Genomic DNA, 21,767 nt, shown 5'->3' with positions numbered 1-21,767 from the left:
CTTTTCCTCGTCTGGAGACTGTACCACTCTCTCTGAGGAATCAACCCCCAGGCTATTGAGTGGAGGGAGGGTCTGTGGATGTCTTACATTTGTTTGTTTGTTTAATGGAAAATTTTAAACATAAGAAAGTCGAGGTAAGCTTAGAATGATCTCTCACATTTCAGTGCCAGCGCGTACAACTCCAGGCCAATTTTATCTCATCTACCCCCCATCACTTTCTCCTCCAAATTATTGTTAGTGCTTTTTCAGGATTTGATTTATATATTTGTCAAGGAGAGAGACAGACAGACAGACAGGCAGACAGACAGCACAAGCAGAGGGAGCAGCAGGCGGAGGGAGAAGCAGGCTCCTGCCAAGCAGGGAGCCCAACGCAGGGCAAGAATCCTGGACCCCGGGATCGTGACCTGAGCCAAAGGCAGACACCTAACCGACTGAGCCATCTAGACGCCCTTAACATCTTTTTAAAAAGAAATTAATTAATTTTTATTTTTTCGCTCTAATTTCTGTCTCATGACCTTCATTTTCGCTGACCCTTCTCGGGACAGCCCATCCCAGGCATCTGTTCCTCACCCTGCAGGCCTGTGCTGTGGTGCCCGTCCTCACAGGCCGTGTCTTCTCTCTGCCACGGTCTGTGTCCGCTGACCCCTTCCATGTCATTTCCTTTGGGTGTGGAGTCAGACCCAGCCCATCTTCCTGACTGGGCCTAATCAGAGAAGAACAGGGTGATAGTTTCCCTCCTTTTGAACGTTATTCTTTGAGTAGTGTAGCCTTTGGTCCTGTCATGGTTTTGGATAATCCTGTTGGGTTGAGGAAGTGCCAGGGGAATGCTGCGTCCTTCCCTCACATGTTGCCCGAAGCTCTGTCTGGCCGCCTGCGCATCCAGCCCTGGTTCATGGACCTGAGCATAGGGGTTTGCCGTGTCCCTAACGAGCACTGTGTTTGGAGGTCTGTGCTGGAAATCGGGGTGCTCATGTCAGTCCTGAAGCCTTAGTGGGACATCTCCATGCTCCACAAATGAGGGAAATCGGGAAAGGGCAGGCGTTCTGGGGGAGAGGGAGGATTACTTCGAGAAGAGGGTTGGAGACTGCCAAAGTGCTCCCTGCTGAGGAGTGTCTGTGAGCGAGCAGGTCAGCAGGAAGACACAAACCGCTGCTGCCGGACGGACTAGGATCTGGGGGATGCGGCAGGTGTCCCCCTGGTGAGGAGAGTCCTGTAGAACGTGAGGGGGCCGGCTTGGGGCGCAGGGGAGGCGGCCGGCACACGTTTGAGAGCATTCTGATGCGCTTCCTGCGTATTGGCTGCTGTTCCGATGCCACTTGGTCCAGACAGCGGCTGTGAGTTTGGAGCCCTGTGCTCCATCTTTCCGATTAAGGCGCTCGGGCTTCTGGAGGTAGAGGGGTGTGTGGATGGTCACACAGCTGCTTAGTGACAGACCGCAGTTCAGACCGAATCCCACTCTGTACCCGGTTCCCCAGGCAGCCCCACGCCAGAGGGAGCAAGCTCGACTGTGGCTGGAGGGCAGACACAGTTGGGCTGGAGGCAAATTTCCTATTAGGTCCGTGTCTGAGGAGTGTTTGGAAGGAAAAGCCGCGCTCACCCCGAGCTGCTACCCCCAGCCGGGTCCCTGGTGCAAGCGCTCTGTCCACTCTGTCACCTGCTGGAAGACGCCATGCTGCTGGCTTTCCCAAGTTATTTGGGGGAAGGAGACTGACCTCCTGCGAGAGAGGCGAGGTGAAAAAATTGTGTGTGTGGAGTAGCAGTTGTGTGCTTGTGTTTGGCCTCTGCGAGCGCAGCGAGTCACTGTCCTGAATCTGTTCTCCAGATGCTGGGAATGGACCCCGTGCCCTGCTCCCACCAGGCGCGGTTCGGGAGCAGCCGCGATCACGGCTCATCTCTTACGTTGCAGGCCTTTGCCCAGTTCGACGCAGAGGGCGATGGCACTGTGGACGCCGAGAGCATGCTGGAGGCCCTCAAGCATTCCAGCGGCGCTAACCTCCAGGGCGAGCTGAGCCACACCATCCGGCAGCTGCAGGCCTGCTCCCTTGTCCCAGGTAAGGCCGGAGCGCGCTCGCGTGGCCCGTGAGCTCTGCCGTCCTCCGGCTATAACTGTGCAGGGTGAGGGCCCCGTGCAGCGCGTGGGCTTCTCCCGCTGTCCCCAGAGGTGCGTAAACCGACTCACTCCTGCGTCATCGTCTCCTTGCATCCCCAGTACCTTGACGCTTGGGCAGCTCTGCCATTTTCACGAACTTCTGTCGTGAGAGGGTCTCTCTGTTTCACTCCCTCAAGAGACTGTCCCTGGCCCCAGTTCTCTGTGCATCCTGAATTTGTCTTTTGCCTCATGCATCACTGTAATTAATTAATGACCCACTTGTCTGTAAATGTCTGTCTTTCCTCCTGTACTGTGTGCTCCATGAGGACAGCGGCCTTGTCTTTCTGCCATGTCCTCACATGTTACACGTCTTTGATATATGGTAGGCACCCAGTGGGTTTTTTTGTTTGTTTGTTTCATTAGTCAGCTGTCACTCTGAAATTTAAGTGATAATACAAGTAGTGTACAAATTAAGCAATACTTCTACATTATATCTATGAAAAACTTGTGTTTTTGTCTGGTTTCTTCTGGGGACTCAGAAGACAGAATCCAAGTTAAATCATCCTCCTTTCTTGTCCGTTATGACTCGTTAGAAAGCAAACAGAAAAGACTTCCCCCAAGTCTACAAGTGTGTCTGAGCTCCAGGAAAAGCCGCTTCGCTGCTCCTCTCCCCTTTCAGGCTGGCTTACGGGCACCTTGGTTGCAGGAACGTGTGTTGTAGGTTATGATGGACCACGAGTTTAAAGAAATTGTTTTATCATGGTAAGCTGGGCTAGCCTGTCCCTAGGGACTGGTTTCCTTATCCCTCTTTCTAACTGAGATTGGGACTTGTCCTTTTGTCACCCCACTGTGCTGGCGTTCAGTGCTTGCTGGACTTGTGTGACCTTCCACGGGCAGAGTCTGTATTCTCACGGGCGTCCCGAGCACACGGGGTGCCATCAGCCATGCCTTCACGTGACAGTGGTGCTGCTGTGGGGTCTGCCAGTGGGAGGAGAGCTGTGTGAGGAGGCTGAGGGGTGCCACGGCTTCTGAGTCACGGGGACATGGACCCGGTGTCTCCAGGCTGTGCTGGGGGTGCTTCCGGCACACGGCTTCTCCTCAGCCTCCTGTTCTGTCTTGAAAATCAATGTGAAGTCTCCTTCTCAAGTACAACCCGTTTGTTTCATGTTTAATTCCTCCGGGTGCTGCTTTGATGGGTGTCGGCTCTGTGGAAGTTCATCCCAGTGCACTTACGCCGCAAGTGCAGACCACGAGGGGAGTTTAAACAGAGAGACTTGGTGTGTTTGGTGTTTTCGTAGGGTTAGGCGGGTTAATGCCAGACCAAGGGAGAGCTCATCTTGAACTTTGGGTGGGTCAGCACGGGCAGGAAGTGTTGAGCCCAGGGTCTGGGCAGTGGCCGAGGGCTGGACAGAGCAGGCAGACCCCAGGGAGCTGCCGTGGAGAGGACGTGGGGGCACGGGAGGAGCCCTGGGGGCAGAGCCTTGTGCCTTGTGAGATGCCCCCCGGGAAGTACGGTCAGGGCGGTGGCTGCGCCATCATTATCGTGTCTCCTGTAGCTTAGTGTAAAAGCAGTGACACGTTGACTTCCTAATGGGATAAACTTGATTCCTAGTCCACCTAGTTGGTGTCTCAGTGCTTACACGTTTAAAGCTTGGATTGAAGCAAATGTAGTGTAAGTTTTCTAAAATTCCACTAAACTAAACTAAATTTTTTTTTTCAAGATTTTATTTTGAGGGGTGCCTGGGGGGCTCATTGCATTAAACCTGCTGCCTTCGGCTCAGGTCATGGTCTCAGGGTCCTGGGGTCAGGCCCTGATCGGGCTCTCTGCTCGGCGGGGAGCCAGCTTCCTCTTCTCTCTCTGCCTGCCTCTCTTCCTACATGTGATCTCTGTCAAATTTTATTTTGAAGTAATCTCAACAACCCACCGTGGGGCTTGGACTCACAGTCCTTGGATCAAGGGGCTCATGGTCCACCAAATGAGCCAGCCAGGTACCCCAAAATGAATGCTTAAATTGGGGTTACCACTGGCTCATTTCTTTTTTTTGTCTTTTTTTCTTTTTTTTTCCTTACGTAGGCTCCGTGCCCAACATGGAGCCCAATGTGGGACTTGAACTCATGACCCCGAGGTCAAGACCTGAGCTGAGATCCTCAGGAGTCAGCCACTTAAGTGACTGAGCCACCCAGACACACCAGCCACGGGTTCATTTCTTAAAACTTGTTTAGATTTTTAAATGATTAAAGCTGAGAATATCAGTGAAGATTCTTAATGGCTGCTTTTAATTCAGCCAATTCAGAGAGGCCACCAGGACGGGAGTGTGGAACACTGCTGTGGTGGGTTCCTGTAAACACCAGACATGGGTTTTGTCTTCCCAGGTTTCATCGACATCTTCTCAGAGTCGAAGGAGGGGCTGGGTGTGCACGCGTCCCTGATCCTGCGCTTCCTGCACCGCAACCGGCTCTCCGGCACAGCCGTGCCCTGCCCCATGCTGGACCACTGCGCCAACGTGTGTGCCATGAGGGCCTCTGTTCTCAAGGAGTCCTTGGACCAGCTGCTCCAGAGGGAGAAGGGTGCGTGCATGCGTGTGCGGGGGGCTCCTGAACACGTCTGTGAGTTGTAGGAGCCAGCACTCTTCCTGCCTTTGGCTCTGGAAACTAGCCTGCCTGCCTGTCCTCCTTCCCTCCCTCCCTTCCTCCTCCCTCCTTCCTTCCCGCCTTCCTTCTCTCCTTCCAATTCCTTCCTTCCTTCCCACAACTGGCTTCTCTTCATTCTCTCAGATGTGACTTAGGGAGGCCTTCCCTCAGTACCCACCTAATTAACGCCCCCATTCCCCACTTGTGGTCACCATCACCTTTGTAGGTTTAATGGTCTAAATGGCACTACTTGAAGTTGTAAAATTATGATTTCTCTATGTGTCTACCTTGTTCATGTCATTATCCTTAGCACTTGGAGCTGGGCCACATAGTAGGTACTCTGTGAGTCGTTGAGTCACTGAGGAAAGCCACTACACGCAGTGTGGACTCACTCAGAAGTCCGTGGAATATAGTTGAGTCCGGAAACAGACCCACGTGTGTGTGGGAGTAGAGTACCAGAGAGAGTCGGCGTAACAAATGGTGGAAAGGCGAATTAGTCAACAAGTGGGGTCAGGGCAACTGGTCAGCCATTTGGAGAGAAAAATAAAACCAGACTCTTATTAACCCATTCCATTCATGGAAACAAATTTCAGGTGGATTGGAAAGTCCCACTGTAAAGAGACTTGAAGTGTGGAAGAGAGTAGCCACACCCTGCCCAGCTCCTAGCACAGGGAACTCGCCAAGCAGGATGTGAGACTCAGAAACCATTGGATATGAAGAAGTTAGATTTTATGAAAGTTCTGTAGAACAGAAACTCAAAGCACAGTCAAAACTCTAATGGTGTTCTAGGGAACAGAAATTTGTTTTCTAATGTGTGATGACAGACTGCATTCTTTGCTAACTCTGAGCTTGGGCACTTAATAACTCTCTGTGCCTTGGTTTCCTCATCTCTGGACTGAATTAGTACATCGAAGATGTCTAGAGACGTGCCTGGCTCACAGTACGCAGCACCTGTCACGAGCGTGTGTATGTGTCTTATAACCTACAAACCAGCGAGAAGGCTTGCAACCTGGCAGAAAGTAGATGAAGGTAGGACCGGGCCGCTCTCCAGAACACAAGTGGCCTACTAAGTCTCCCACATATTTAAAGAAATGCCCATTCAAACTGTAAGAAACCATTTTCTTCTCTTAGTGTGGCTTGCAAATATATCAGTGATTTAAGTATTTTCCCATAGAGCAACCCTCGGACACTTCTGCCTTATAAAGTTTCTTTGGAAGGAGATTTTAAGGAATATTTATTTTTCCAGGGCCAAACTATCAAGGGTATTTATGTTAGATATTTTAAATGACCTTTTTTTTCGCCTTCGTGAAAGAGATGTCACGTGATAGCATCTGGTTTCCCTGCAGAGAGTCCTGGAGATCTAACCGGAAGCCCGGAGATGGATAAACTCAAGTCAGTAGCGAAGTGTTACGCTTACATAGAAACCTCGTCAAACCCTGCTGACATTGACAAGATGACAAATGGAGAAACGTCATCGTACTGGCAGTCGGATGGCAGTGCCCGCTCGCACTGGATCCGGTGGGTGCTAGCACAGGAGTTGTGCAGAGTGCGAGTGGCTCCTGCTTGCCCTCTCTTACCCTGACAGCGTGCTCACAGATCACTCTGTGAATTTTAGAGTATTTTCTACTTAACTGCCTGGTTGTTTCTGTATTGTAAATGACTGTCTGTGGAGATGCTTTAAGAATCAAGCAAAAAGGGGGCGTCTGGGCGGCTCAGTGGGTTAGGCCTCTACCTTCAGCTCGGGTGGTGATCTCAGGGCCCTGGGATCGAGGCCCACATCAGGCTCTCTGCTCAGCAGGGAGCCTGCTTCCTCCTCTCTCTTTGTCTGCCTCTCTGCCTACTTGTGATCTCTGTAAATAAAATCTTAAAAAAAAAAAAAAGGCAAAAGGAATTGCATAAAATCATGCTACCTGGTTCGTGTATTCATAAACATGGATAATTTTTTTACTTGGCATTTTAAGGGAGAAATAGTATTTTTTTAAAAAATTTTATTTATTTATTTATTTTTTAAATAAACATATAATGTATTTTTATCCCCAGGGGTACAGGTCTGTGAATCGCCAGGTTTACACACTTCACAGTACTCACCATGGCACATACCCTTCCCAATGTCCATAACCCCACCCCTCTCTCCCGGCCCCCCTCCCCCAGCAACCCTCAGTTTGTTTTGTGAGATTAAGAGTCACTTATGGTTTGTCTCCCTCCCAATCCCATCTTGTTTCGTTTCTTCTTCTCCTACCCCCTTAACCCCCCATGTTGCATCTCCACTTCTTCATATCAGGGAGATCATATGATAGTTGTCTTTCTCCCATTGACTTATTTCTTCGCTAAGCATGATACCCTCTAGTTCCATCCACGTTGTCGAAAAAGAAATTTCATTTCTTTTGATGGCTGCATAGTATTCCATTGTGTATATATACCACATCTTCTTTATCCATTCATCTGTTGATGGACAGCTAGGTTCTTTCCATAATTTGGCTATTGTGGACATTGCTGCTATAAACAGTCGGGTGCACGTGTCCCTTCGGATCACTGTGTTTGTATCTTTAGGGTAAATACCCAGTAGTGCAATTGCTGGGTCATAGAGCAGTTCTATTTTCAACATTTTGAGGAACCTCCATGCTGTTTTCTAGAGTGGTTGCACCAGCTTGCATTCCCACCAACAGTGTAGGAGGGTTCCCCTTTCTCCACATCCTCGCCAGCATCTGTCATTTCCTGACTTGTTAATTTTAGCCATTCTGACTGGTATGAGGTGATAGCTCATTGAGGTTTTGATTTGTATTTCCCTGATGCCGAGTGATGTGGAGCACTTTTTCATGTGTCTGTTGGCCATCTGGATGTCTTCTTTGCAGAAGTATCTGTTCATGTCTTCTGCCCATTTCTTGATTGGATTATTTGTTCTTCGGGCGTTGAGTTTGCTAAGTTCTTTACGGATTTTGGACACTAGCCCTTTATCTGATATGTCGTTTGCAAATATCTTCTCCCATTCTGTCAGTTGTCTTTTGGTTTTGTTAACTGTTTCCTTTGCTGTGCAAAAGCTTTTGATCTTGATGAAATCCCAATAGTTCATTTTTGCCCTAAGAAATAGTATTTGACTGATATCTCATCATACTGATCTCAGATTTTTTTCACTAATTTCCCAGGAAGATTAATTACCACAGTGGGCAAGTACTTTTCTTGTGTCGGATGTGATTTTACTTCTTTTTTCTTTTTAAGATTTTATTCATTTATTTGACAGAGGGAGAGAGATCACAAGTAAGCAGAGAGGCAGGCAGAGAGAGGAAGGGAAGCAGGCTCCCTGCTGAGCAGAGAGCCCGCTGTGGGGCTCAATCCCAGGACCCTGAGATCAATACCTGATCACGACCAGAGGCTTAACCCACTGAGCCACCCAGGTGCCCCAGAAGTGATTTTGCTTCTTAAGCTCCTTTCTGTGCATGAAGAAAATCTGTCTGCTTCTGTCTTGACCAGTTTGGCAGAGGAGGAGGGAAGGGGATGGATGAGCAGGAACCCTGGGGTGGAGCCGGGGGCGGTGACCTGGTGTTTCTGGAAGTTCTGAAGCTGCCTTCTACAGTTTCTCCGGCCTCTTGAGAGGACGGGCTAATTTCAGTTCGTAGAGATAGAAATAATTGTCTCGTTCTCTCATGGAGAGTATCTGTGACCTTTTGCCATCTAATTTATAGAAACTCAGTATATTGAGTTCTTTGGATGAGGTTTAGGATTTGCTTCTTGGAGGTACAGCGATTTTTTTAGGGTGTTCCTAGTATGCTTTCCTGCCTACTGATAGCTTAAAAGGAAATATAAGATTAACCTTGAACTGGAAGAAATTCGAGAGACAGAAAGGTTGGAAGGACTTTTCTAGTTGGCTGTTTTTAAGAGAGGTGGTCTTTGACGATATCAAATACAAGACCTTGGAGATGGGACTCGTGGATGCTGGCAGTTTCGATCTGTATAAACACTTGTCGTTTGTGCTCCCTGTGTTTTCCAGCTTAAAAATGAAGCCAGACGTTGTGCTTCGACACTTGTCCATAGCGGTGGCTGCCACTGACCAGAGCTACATGCCGCAGCAGGTGACAGTAGCCGTGGGGAGGAGTGCCAGTGATCTGCAGGACGTTCGCGACGTGCACATTCCCAGCAATGTCACCGGCTATGTGACTCTGCTGGAGAATGCCAACATCAGTCAGCTCTGTGAGTCTACCACGAGGCAGCCTGCCTGCTGATCGGGGGGCTGGGGGGCAAGGAAGGGGCCCTTGTCAACGGGAAGGCCTCTGCAGTGGGGAGACTCTCAGGTTTCGTTTGGAGCTTGGATTTGCTTCTCGTCGTGCACATGGAGTAGCCATTATGTCATCTGTGCGCTGTTGTAGAAAGTTATGGAAACCCTTCTAAATTAAAAATACTCGATTCTTGTTTCCTTACTGAAAAATTAGAAAAATATAGATAAACAGAAACTACTCAAATTCCCACTACCCAGGGATTGTCACTGTGAATGTTAGTGTGGTCCTTCCAGATCTTTACTTGTTAGGGTGTGTGTGGGTACACATGCGTGCATGCACACACACACACACATCTTCAAATGTAGGGTTGTGCATACGTATTCACAAAATGTAATTTATTTGTATACGTATTTACAAAATGGTGAAATTCTTTCCATGCCATTTTGTAAATTTTTTAGCACGTTGTCACACCGTGTGTTGTTACACACCGTTGTTTAGCGATGTAAGAACTTGCCTCAACTTTAACCAGCCCTTTATTCCTGGACATTTAGCTTGTTTCCATTTTTGTACTATTATAACCTTACTTCACACCTGGCATTTTGGAAATAATCACAATTCTGTGATTTCCTTCCAGGCTTTTTTCATTCAGGGAGCCGGGATGCTTCATGTTTTGTCTCATTTCTCCTAATGCTTTCCTGGGCCAAAGGAAGTATTCTTACTTTGCTCAGAGGAACTGAGGCCTGGGGAGGTAGAGTCTTTGTGTCTCGTCCCTAGGCAAAACAGTGGTTCAGCTTTTGGAGTAGATGCTTTCTGTCTCACACTGTGACGCTCCTTTCTCTCAGTTGTGTCCTTTTTAGCTTGTCACCTTCTCCTCTCCAACCCAAATAAGACATTGTGACAGCTCTCACAAGTGAGTCATGCCTGTGTTGTCATCTGTTTGGACTTGATTATTAAAAGTAAATTCTCACCACAGCTGTGTGATAGCGACTCTTTAAATCGAAATTTCAGAACCTTAGCACAAATTCTAGAAATTTTCTTACCATGTATTGAATCAGGATTTAAAAAATGATCTTTGTGTTTAATTCTCAGGATGCATAAATTCCTATGAAACTTTGTGGTGGACAGGGTTAAGTCACCCCTAAGTTTACCTTCATTTCGTCGATGCTTTTCTGACAAGTCTATTGTATGCTAGCTGCATTGTACACGTTATTTATTTCCGGCATCAGAGTATATCTCAAAATTTTCTTTTCAAAATGTGAATTACTATTTTGCTTTTAGTTGGGAGCCTAGCATTTGCGGAACTGAAGACGTTAATCCTATACTGAATTTGTTGTTTGCGCTTGACAGATGTCCAGATTAACATAAAACGTTGTCTTAGCGATGGATGTGACACTAGAATTCATGGTCTGAGGGCTGTTGGCTTTCAGAGAGTTAAGAAGTCTGGGGTCTCGGTGTCAGATGCTTCTGCAATCTGGTACTGGTCTCTGCTGACCTCTCTGGTGACGGCGTCCATGGAGACAAACCCTGCCTTTGTCCAGACGGTGCTGCACAACACGCAGTAAGTCACTCTCTCTGCTTTCCCGCCCGTCCAGGTGCCCTCACTGTTCCCTCCCCCTGCAGAGCCCCGGGTGCCCTGGTGTTTCCTATCTGTGCTTTTGCCTCTAGCCTGGGGAGGGGGTCATGCGTGTTGTTCTGCTCCCCCCCTCCCCGCGGGGGCACAGTTGCTTACGTTCAGGGAGCACTTTGGAGCAGGAACAACCCCTTCAGAAGCTGGGCATTACTTACCTCCCCCTGTTGTGAAGCAGACATGTAAGACTTAGCCCTGTGTTGCAGACGAGGGCTGTGACACTCCTGGCGGCACACTGCTGGGCTGGGCGGGGATGTGCCAGCGTGAACCCCGGCCCTGGAACTCCAGAAACTCAAGGAAACCTTCTCTAAGATACTCAGAAAATTCATTTGTAAATGTAGATCACCTTCAAAAATAAAAATTAAAAAAGCAAAAGTAAATTAAAAATAACATTAAAAAATTAAAATTAAATTAAAATTTAAATTATTAAAAAAATTAAAAATTTAAAAATAAGAAGCCTGACGGCAGAAAGACCCAGTTGGAACAAACAAGGCAGGAAGCAGTGATGTACAGCTTTCAAAGCGAGGAAGTACCCGTACCGTGTTAAAGTTCGGTCACCGAGAGAGCGATTACCATAGTGGTCCTCTGGACGACTTCGAGAGTGAGGCTTTCAGCCAGAAGCTCTGCGGGCAGTACTACGTGGGAGGTCATGTTAGTCCTTACTCTGTCTTGCTTCCTGCTTAAAAACTTTTTTCAAAAATCAATGAGAAACTTAGAGAAATACCACAAGTACGACGCAAACAACTCTCATTTCCTTCTGAGCCTATTGACGGTATTCTGCACACCTGGTGCCCTGTTGTCCCAGAGACTCAAGGCGAATTTCCTGTCCGCAAGAAGGTTCGCTGCAGCCAGCAGGGTCAGGAAGTTTTCAGTGATACGCAGTGCTGCCTTCTGCTCCTTGGGTTCCGTTTGGGTCCTGTAAGCTGTCCCTGTACTGTCCCGTGTAGCTGAAGGACCCAGGCCGTGCTTGGCGTTTGCCCCGTCTGCTTAGTCTCCTTCAGTATAGACCAGTTCCTCTGTCTTTCTTGACCATCAGGACTTTGACAGTTTGACATCTGAAAGTTACAGGGTTAGTTATCTCCAGGAATATCGTTCGGTTTCGGTTCATCTGATGTTGCCTGATGATTCGGTGTAGGTTTGTGTCTTTGGCAGGAGTATCACGGAAGCGATGGTCTGTTCTCCTGCACCCCATCGGGGGCGCGGGACGTTAGCCTGTCCTCTTACTAGTGCGGCTCGTGTCAGCTTTGATCCCTTGAAGCAAGGGGCGTCTGCCAGAGTTTCCACCGTAGTGGGGTTTTTTGTCGTGGCGATTAGTAAGTGTCTGGTGAGGAGGTGCTTCGAGACTGTAAGCGCCCTCTGCATTCTCAGACTTTGTATTGGTGTGGACTCATGATGCCGCGTTAGTCACGGGCTTGTAACGTCACAGTGTTGATGTGTAGTTGGCTCGGATTTGGCCAGTAGGAACCCCTTTGGTCTGGCTCTGTGTCCTTTTGACATGTCCTTGGCAATGTGGTACACTTCCTCACTTTCTTCGAGAACAACAAGATACTGCGGGCCGCCTCGAACGCTCCCTGCCCCAGTCCTGGATCCCCTGCTGTCTCAGGGAGCTGCCGCCCTATTGGGCGGGGAATGGGAGCTCGACAGGAAACACACGGGCCCCTGGCTCCTCTCAGGCCTCCTGAGTAGACCCCACGGGAAAGGGCACCTTTGTCTATAAGTAGTGTGCACGTGTGTGTGTACGTGACACACATTCACACTCGTGGTCATTTCTGTGTCTGTGGTGCTGAGACTTCTAGGCTTTGGCCTGACCCTCCCACCTCTAATCCTGCACGACAGCATTGGACAGTGTTGGCGGACAGTGGCAGTGCTCATTCTCAGTTTCTTCTCTTTGTGTTTGAGCCTCCCTTCTCGGATAATGACAAAATTGCCGCCCATCCTCCCTACTTACCCATGTAACCCGCCTCCATCTCCCCTGCCCTCACCCTCCACCCCGACTCCCGCAGTCACTGTGGCCGTCCTTGGGCATGTGCCCTGCTTGTTGGGTCCCCTCACCGAGTGCCAGGTGCCTTGCTCAGTGCTCACCTTCCCTGCCAGGCTGTCCCTTTGTTCCCATGCCTTTCTCATGCCCCTCGGTGCCCTCCCCTCAGACACACACGAGTGCCTGCCTTGTACAGCCCTCCTTTATGGACTGAATTCTCAGGAAGGGACGGAAGAAGAGCTTTCTACCTTAATTTTGTAAAGATAGGCCGAGTTTGTTGAGCAATGGATATGTTTAAAGTTTATATTTCTAAACGGTTATAATTATTAATCTGCAGTTATGTCTTCACTTCTAATATTTAAATATCAGGGATCTAAAACTACTGTAAGTTTTTTTGAAGAAAATCAATGAGGAAAAATAAAAAGAATATTATGAAACAAAAGTGTTGTATCAGTAGAAATAAGTCTGGTAAATTGCTGTGTGCTCACGTGCGTTGGGCCTCCCGGAGCAGCTGCCTTTCCGTGCGGCTGCGCGGGTCCTGGCAGAGCGGGGAGGCGCGTGAGAGGGAGGGGGTGACACCACGTTGGCCTTGCCATGCCGTCTCCGTGTCGGGGTGAGAGGAGTACCGTTGAGGGGTTCTCGTGACTGGTACCTGGAGCGGACTGCCGGCTGTAGTGCCTTGACTTCCTTTTGCATGCCTTCGTGTTGTTTGTGGTGTGCTCACTCAGGAGAACTTTCGGGGGATTCGGAGAGATCAGCGTAAGAGCAGGTGAGAGAAGAGAAGCCCCGAAGCAGACATTAAGGTAGAGAGGCAGGAAACACAGGGAGGGGCAGAAGTCCTGACTGGTGCTCCTGTTCAGGAGGGAAGAGAACCGGTCGCCTGTCTTGAGGTGCCATGGATCTTAAGAGGGGACATGGACATGAGCTTCTTACTGGGCCAAACACTGCTCTGCCTCCAGGGTCACGTTTTCTAGGAACTCTGGGGTTTCTTTCTGTCAGGGATGTGTGTCTTCTGCCCACCCTGCATGAAATGAAGACGAGATCCCGAAGGCTGGACTAAGTCTCTGTGGAGGGAGGTAGATTCTTAAAAGAGAGAGTAAATGAAAAAGAAGGAAACTCCACGGACTGACTTGGCACTGTGACTCCTGGGGGAGGGCCTGGTTTGTCCCAGGCTCTCTGCGGGGACGCTGTATTCATGAGGGACTGATCCCAGCAGGTGTCTGATGGTTTGGTGTTCATCGAGCAGTATTAAGTCAGGGTTTTGCCTGGTCGGTTCTGACTTTCTGTCTCACACTTGCAGGAAGGCACTGCAGCACATGCCTCCGCTCTCCCTCTCACCAGGATCTACAGATTTCTCTACTTTCCTGTCTCCCAACGTTCTAGAAGAAGTGGACAGCTTCCTCATACGGATAACTAGGTAAAGTCAAGGTTGATGAGATGGGGCTTGCAGGGGGTAGAGGGTCTATATGCTTGTTAAGTCTTTAAAAACATTTTTCTAAATCTTCTACAGATCAGCACTAAACATGGCTCATGTTTAGTGACTGAAGAGAAGGTGAAACCATGGTTCAGCCCTCTGAGCTCCATTATGTAGCCACACCACCTGACCTTAGGGGGCGGAGTGGGGGGGTCCTCTGATGCAGCCGTAACAGGTGTCTCAGAGACCCCAGTGCAGAAGCTGTCGGCTTCCTGGAGCCCCAGCCCATGGCCTCTCCGGGCACCCATGTGCCTCTCTGCATAGGGACAAGCCGTGGTCTGTGGGCCTTGGTGAGGCTCCTTAGTCCGGCTTGCCAGATGTGCTGCTTGCTGTGGCGACATCTCTGTTCTGTGTCCACCGTGCCCCGTGTCGGGGCACAGGCCCGGTCCCGAGACCCCAGGACAGTGTCAGGAGTTTCAGTGCGATGTGTTTAATGAGCGGCAGAAGAGTAGAGTCTGTCTGGCGCAGGTTGCTCCTGCCTGGGGGAGTGAGCCCTCGAGCCCCTGGCCCCCTGGCATTGTTAGCAGCAGGGCCTTACCATAGCGGCTCCTTCACTTGTGGCATCTGTGTTTGCTTTATAAAGCTAGGCTGGTTGAAACTGATGCTATTAGCGTTGTTTACTAGTTATAGGTTAATAATGGCGCAGAGGGGAGGATTTAATGTCCTCGTCCTCTGGGTTGATTTCGTTTTCCTGTAGGTTATCTTGAGGATTTTGAGCGAGTATTTGTGACCCAGGTAGAGAAAGCATCGGATAGGTGGATCTCACTGATGGTGGTCAGTTACGTGGGTGTGGGGCTGCCTGGATTTCCTCGCGTCTTTAAGAAGTGAGACGTTCTTCCTCTTTGTTTCCAGCTGCTGCTCGACTCCTGAGGTGGAGCTAACCCTTCTGGCCTTTGCACTGGCAAGAGGAAGTGTTGCCAAAGTGCTGAGCTCTTTGTGCACCATCAGCGAGCACCTGGACACGCAGTACGATGCCTCGTCCCTCATCGCCTCCATGGCGTCCGTCAGGCAGAGCCTGCTGCTTAAATACGGTAAATGAGCAGGCGCGACAGACAGGCGCTGACACCGTCGCAAACCTGGCATTTTCTCACCTCCTCGGGCGGTTCGCACCAACCCTGTGATTCCGGGCCGAACATATCCTCTCCTCCAGGGGCCAGCAGGGAGAAGGGGGCTGTGGGCTCCTTGACGGCATTATCAGAAGAGGGCCTAAGTGTCCCCTAGGCTGTACTTCCAGGATTTGCTGGGCAGACCACGTGGGCTCTGTGGTCAGCCGGTCACCAGCCATCCTCAATGAGGTGCAGGTGCGTCTCTGCTCAGCAGGAGGCTGGGAAGTTGGAGTCCCTCCTTTCTGGTTGGGGGGGGGGACCCTGACCCAGACACGGCACTAAGATCCTGGTGTGAGACTGCTCCCTGTGCGGGCTGTGTGCCCAACCCCGCTTTCCTGCCTGGGCCCGGCCACCGTCCCCCTTTGCACTTTCCTGCTGACTCAGGATGGGCCCCCAACCCTCGTCAGCTGGTATGTGAGCAACAACTCTCGTGCCATCCCGGCCTCTTGCGCCGACGTGTCTGTCCAGAGTACAGTACTGGGTCCCGTCTCCTTCTGCCCCCCTCCTCATAGGGGCAGACTGTGCTATTTCTGCCACGATATTGGTACCTTTGCCTAATACAACTTAATGATTCATTTTATGTTTAGTATTTAAGGTCAGGTAATTGACGTCTTATAAACCTAGTTTGCCCCCTAAATTTGAAAATGTCACTTTTTGGTGGGGTAGGGAGCTCATAACAGTCACGGCTGGATGGGAGGGATCTGTGGTGTTTGGAAGATACCCTCCAGGAAAGTTATCAGTTCAGATGAGCAGCTGTTTGGGCAGGAATACTGGAGAGGGGAGGGACGCGGGACGGAATGTTTGTACAGGCAGTGTTGTGGATTGGGTTATAGGTTAATGGGTATTCATTATAGTATCAGTAACACGAAGGAAGAAGGAAAAGTTTTCAAGTCGTTGTAGCATATGGTACTTTCTAAAAATCTTGAAACTTTCAAAATTTATCTGCAGGTATATTAAAGAAACAAGACCTAAGACCTAAGATACTACATATATTTGAATGCAATTGTAAAAAAAAAAAAAAAAAAACAACAAAAAACCCAAAAACGCAGCTGTAATAAAATTAGCTATTGGCTCCAGAACAGGGTTTCGGGGCTCCCTCTCCCAGACATGTTGAATGTGTGGTATCAGTCTGTCTTATAGTGTGTTTTGTTTCTGAGGAGTGGTTAGTCTGGAGTCCTCCGCTTGGACTCACGTAGGGACATAAAACTGCTTGGTCTCATCAGGAGAGCAGAGAAGGATGGTGTCTGCTTCTCTGTTTCAGCTGGAAGCTGGTGCGTTTCCCTTCGGCCGCGCTGCCCACCTGCTCTCCAGTCCCACGGACGTGCCTGATAGTTTTATTTTTCACGCTGCGCCACCTTAAGGCTCTCATTCTCTCTTCACTTTGACCAGGTAAACCTCTTCAGCTGATCCTTCAGGCCTGCGATGTCAAAGGGAAAGAAGAGAAGTCAGGCCCAGAAAACCTCCTGGTGGAGCCGTGGACCAGAGATGGTGAGTGGTCGGTCCATGTGCGTGCGGGGAGTGGGGAGGCCGTGGCATGCGTGGGCTGCACAGCAGGTCGGCCCGCATGGCTGTGGCTCTTGAATCATCTGCCCGCTCTCCTTATCGCGGCCTTGTCCTCTGCTGGGTGTCGGTCACCCCTAACGACTGCTGAGTGCTGGAAAGCAAGGACTCTTCCTTTTGGAAGATAAAAAGTTATTGCTTTTATATTTAGATCATCTTTCCATGGTGTTACCCTAAAGCATTAAGAAACGCAGCAGATCCGAGGTGGGATACTGCTGGAAAGGAGGGTATTTCTCTGCGGGACGCCTCTGGATCAGGCGTGTCTGAAGGAACCTCCCTGCTCGTGGGCTGTTGGCATGGTAGCTGCCGAGGTACTGTCCTGTGCAGTAGCGGGCCCTTTCCCTCATCAGGGGTCTGTCTCTTTCTCCTCCATCTTGCTGGCCGGCCAGTTCGTCTCCTGCACGCGCCGCCTTGCGCTCGCTGCCCTGCTTAGGACGTTGCCGATGCAGCCCAGGAAGGGGAGTCTTCTGGCCGTTATCGAGCATTGGCCGGCCTTGCCCGGCCTTGGATTTGCTTTCTCCTTGGCCTTCCTCACAGCGGTGCAGGCCACATATGTTCTCGGTGGTCACCTCTTCTCTGTCGTGTCCCCTGCATTCGTGCTTCTCCCTGAGGCACCTCCTCTGCCTGCGTACCTCGCCTGCCGTGGACTGTCACGCAGGTCACTCTTGCTGTGGTCCTCTCCACGCAGTGAAGCCTCCGTGGGGACGTTTCCTTCCCCGTGTCCCTCCCCTGTCCCACTGAGGACTGCTAAGGGCCATGCAGGCCACGCACTGCCCACCATGGCACAGGGCACACGGGGAGCTCTCTGCATGGGGAGGCTTCACGTTCCCCAAGTGCCGGGAGGTGCCCATTCTGGAGAGGCCACCGGCTGCCGAGGGAGCCCGCACTTGGCCCTCCGGAGTGCCGGCGGTCCTGTCCACTGCTTGCCAGGGATGCTGGTGCTGCCTGGAGACTGACGGCGTGCATTTGTCCAGTTCTGCAGCTCTGCGATAGGTTATTCTCTTCGCTGTCATTTTGAGAGAGTAAACTGGGGGGAATGGTACCCAAACAGACGGAGCGTGAGGGCATCCCAGGAGCCGCTGCATGTTTTTTACCAAGGACGGGAAGAGCCAGTTCTGTGCTTACCTTTCAGGCTTTGTGGGTTTATTTTGGCCTTTAGAGAACCTTTCGGGTGTGTGTTGGTGGCAGGGCTGCTGAAAGAGAGTCTGGTTCTCTTGAGGCCGTTGTGGTTTAGCTGCTGCGAGCTGCGGGCTGGCGGCCACCCACGTATGCACACGTGGTCCCTGCCGAGCGGCCGGGTCCTGCCACAGCTGCTCTGCCGTGAGTTTCTTGTGCGTTTCGTGTTCTTGGTTTCGGTGACATGTTCTGCATGTTGGAGGTTCCAGTTCGGTGACATGTTCTGCATGTGTGGAGGTTCCAGTTCAGACAGTTCTGCTGACAGAGTTTGGTGCGTCGGACGCGGGCGTGGTCTTCCGGGCTCGCGCGGACGGGCAGGTTGCAGGCGTTCCTGTCTCCAGGACAGCAGCATGGGCATGTGTGTGAGTTCTGTCACCTGCAGGGGCGCGGAAGAGAAAGGCAGCCTGGGTCTAGCAGCAGACCTCTTTGTGAGTTACTGAAGGATAATTAACAACAACAAAAGAGGTAAACCATGACTTTCATACAAATGAAAGGCGAACAGTTACACTTTTATTTATGTCGTTGATTCGTGAGGGCCCAGTAAGGTGTTACGAATAGTTCACGGGAGAATTCATAAGATACATACAGACCAACAAGAATGCCAGCAGGAGTCCACAGAGAGACATAAAACTGACCAACACTCGAGTGTGGTTCATGGAGCCATGAGATTGCTCACAAGCAGTGAGCGCTGGAGGTAGCCCGCAGAGTGTGCCCACGGAACACCTGTTTCAGAGTCTCGCACAGGCTTTCCTGACACTGTTCCAGAAGCCTCATCATCCCTCTGTCATGCTCTAGGCCTGTGTCCTCTGTCAGCAGTCGGGCATCAGGCACGGTTTTAGGAATGGCACAAAAAGATAACTGGTTGTCTGGTCTTATGTCTGTTCAAATTTAAGTCACAGTCTTTATCAACTGTGTTCTTGATCGTTAGAGCAGGGCTGCTGGTGTGGTCGAGGAGACTGTCCCTAGCCATGGTCTGTTACCTGGGCCTTGGCAGTGAGCTCGCATCTATGCAGAGGGGATATCTCTTTTTGCTTTTATGAAAATACCAGGCAGACTAGTTCCCCGCCACCACATGTAAAAGATCTGGTGTGCTTGGTTGGTCTTAGTTCTTCGGGTTATGACACATGGGTCGGCTGTCCTCACCTCAGTGTCTCCTTTTGCAGGGTTTCTTACAGAGACTGGGAAGACCAGAGCAAGTACCATTTTTTCTACAGGAACTGAATCTGCATTCCAAGTTACACAGATCAGAATTATGGTAATTCTCATACTCCCTTCTTTAAGCAACGTTACTGCTATTTTTAAAGACAGGGTTCCATTTCAGAGTCTGTGTCCCTGGTTTGCATTGCACGTGTGGTGACCATTCTGTGCCAGGCCTGTAGCAGAGGGCTGGGACACAGAGATGAGGAGATCGTTGTCCGGGGACGTGTGACTAGAAGGCACTGCTTCTTAGGAAGCAGCTCTTTTGTTTTCCCGACTTAATGAACTCAAAATATCATTTTGCTGGTTTGAATTTGCTTCAAGCTCTATGAATTTAACTGTATTACTTGGAAACACAGCTGCCACAGGACTTTTGTACCTTCCGTGTTTTTAGGTTCGACGTGGTGGCATTGGTGCCCAGTGTGGGTTGGTGTTTGCCTATAACTCCTCTTCTGATAAATTCCATGCAGAAGAACACTTCAAGAGGTTTGAAAAATATGACAAATGGAAGCTTCAGGAATTCAGGCAATTTGTAAAAAGCAGGTAAGGAACAGAATCAAAATCTTTGTAGTTAATAAGGCTATATGCATTTTCTTATGGCAAAATATGCTCACGTCTCTATAGACAGGTGCCCCTTGCCTATCCCCAGTGGCCATGAGCAATCACTGATTCCTGGCAACACCCATGAAGATGTGTTTTAAGATCTGCCCCAAGCTCCCTCCTCCTAAGCATGCTTTCACTGGAGGTATTTTAAGCACCCACTCTGCATGGGGCCTGATGCTCGCCACAGAAGAGATGCAGGGAACAAGTGGGTACAGTCGCTGCTCTGTGGCGCTCACTGTCTAATCAGACCAGCAATGTCACAGAGTGGTCAGCACTGGGCAAGGGTCGGGGCTCGGGGAGGAAAGACCCTGGAGGGAGTGTTGTTTGGGTTAAGAGCTAAGGAGGGTGTTCAGTTAAAGGGGAGATCCTGAGTAGAGAGCACAGCAGACCTGAGCCCTCGTAGGTGAGCTGTGGCAGGCTCGGGGGCACGCAGGTGCCTGAAGTCATCGCGAGGGGGAGAGTGCTGGGACGTGGAACTAGAGGTCCGGCAAGTGGCCCGCTCACTAAAGGTCTTTGTGTCTCTGGCTCAGGGCGAGAACTGTATCCTTTCAGCAAGGTTGGGTGGCCAGTGTAGTGTTGAGGAGCGTAGAGGAGGAGAACAAGGCAGCCAGATGTGTGTTTTACAGGTGCTGGTCTGGATCATGCTATGTGCAGTGTGGCTGGGGGAGAGCCAGCATGGAGGCAGAATGGAAAGGGAGGAGGTGGCCAGAGGCCTAGGTCCCCTCAGCCAGAGCAGCACGGACAGTGGTGGAGAGCTGGTAACTGGCAGAGAGACGTTACTGAGAGTAGAGCAGAGAAGGAGGGGTGGTGGAGGCTTTGGGGAGGCCTGGGATTTTGGCTGGCCCAGGTGGGGACACTGGAAGGGCCCTTCTCTGATAGAAACTAGCTTGGGAAAGCAGTCTGTGGGAAGCCGATGAGCTCAGTGTTGGTCCTGTTGGATTTGAGGTCTAGGAAGACTTGGTGATACTTGGCAGCTCCTTGGGAGAGTGCATTGGAGCTGGAAGAGGTACTGAAGGTACCAGTAGGAGAGATGTTTGAAGGATAATTGAAGTGAGTTCTGGAAGAGGATGTGGGCTGGGAAGAGAAGAGAGACATTGTAGATCAGCATGCTGAGAGGCACCAGCATTTAAAGGGCCACAGAATAAAAAGGAAGCTGAGAAACAGCCAGTGGGGCAGCGGGAAGGCCCCCGTGTGTCATCATGAAGCCGAGGGGGTGACAGTAAAGGAAGTAGGGAGTGGGCAGGGGGATCGGGTGTTACCCAGGCTCGTTTGGATTAAGTCTGCAAGCGGACCTCTCAGATTCAGCCCCAGAGCTCACTGGTGAGCCTTGGGCAGCGTGGTCTCCTGCATTCACAGTAGCGGGTTAAAACTCACCGAGCAGAACCCTGGACTTGCTGATTGTGCTGCTGTCTCCGGGGACGGGAGCTGGAGTTAACGGTGGCCTTCACATCTGGCACCCGGTTCTGTGCTGCTGTGGCCTTGCACCCGGTGCCATACCACTGAGCTTGGCTGTGTACGCGTGTCCCCGGTTCTGCTTCAGTAGTTCTGGGTGGAGACCCTTACCCAGAGTTGGGGTCTCTCAGGTGAATGCTGGTCCCCACACATGGACCACACCAAGTAGCACAGGTCTGGAGTAGTTCCCTCTCTGCTGGGCGTCCACTGGTGGCCCTTAGTCTCCAGGACGTTCCTCCCAGTGGAGAGCCTGCTGCCCCTCCGCCGAAGGTCACAGCAGGTCAGCAGAAGTCTATGTCTGTGATTGCAGCCCTGCACGTGAACTGGAACAAATCTCCTTCATTCCTAGAGTCTCCCTCCCCACCATTCTATGTGCCTTCTTAAAAGATCCTTTTTTTCTAAAAAAGATTTTATTTATTTATTTGAGAGAGAGAGAGAGAGTGAGAGGGAGCAGGAGCAGCAGGCAGAGGGGGAAGCAGCCTTTCCGCTGAGCACAGAGCCTGACGGGGGCTCCATCCCCAGACCCCAGGATTATGACCTGAGCAGAAGGCAGGCGTTCAAACCACTGAGCACCCCCAGGTGCCCCTAATATATCCTCTTTTTTTTTTTTTTTTTTTTTTTTAATGGTAACTAGAGATTACACTTGTTTTTAAGCAGCTCTGT

The 21,767-nt window shown here is 50.4% G+C and overlaps 1 protein-coding gene across 3 annotated transcripts in view; it reads left to right on the top strand.

Moving 5' to 3' along the window:
• The window catches only part of ZZEF1 (zinc finger ZZ-type and EF-hand domain containing 1), a 98,429-nt gene that overhangs the window by 14,042 nt on the left and 62,620 nt on the right, over positions 1 to 21,767 (top strand). For all 3 annotated transcript variants that reach the window (XM_032322275.1, XM_032322273.1, XM_032322274.1), the window contains exons 2-11: positions 1,907 to 2,051; positions 4,463 to 4,657; positions 6,067 to 6,238; positions 8,706 to 8,905; positions 10,279 to 10,489; positions 13,837 to 13,953; positions 14,863 to 15,041; positions 16,506 to 16,604; positions 19,016 to 19,107; positions 19,444 to 19,592. In XM_032322275.1, the coding sequence (XP_032178166.1) occupies positions 1,907 to 2,051; positions 4,463 to 4,657; positions 6,067 to 6,238; positions 8,706 to 8,905; positions 10,279 to 10,489; positions 13,837 to 13,953; positions 14,863 to 15,041; positions 16,506 to 16,604; positions 19,016 to 19,107; positions 19,444 to 19,592 (1,559 nt within the window). The remainder of the gene's footprint in view (positions 1 to 1,906; positions 2,052 to 4,462; positions 4,658 to 6,066; positions 6,239 to 8,705; positions 8,906 to 10,278; positions 10,490 to 13,836; positions 13,954 to 14,862; positions 15,042 to 16,505; positions 16,605 to 19,015; positions 19,108 to 19,443; positions 19,593 to 21,767) is intronic.

The sequence above is a fragment of the Mustela erminea genome, chromosome 18 (assembly GCF_009829155.1).
Source record: "Mustela erminea isolate mMusErm1 chromosome 18, mMusErm1.Pri, whole genome shotgun sequence".
Taxonomy (NCBI): domain Eukaryota; kingdom Metazoa; phylum Chordata; class Mammalia; order Carnivora; family Mustelidae; genus Mustela; species Mustela erminea.
This window is presented reverse-complemented; position numbering and strand designations above follow the sequence as displayed.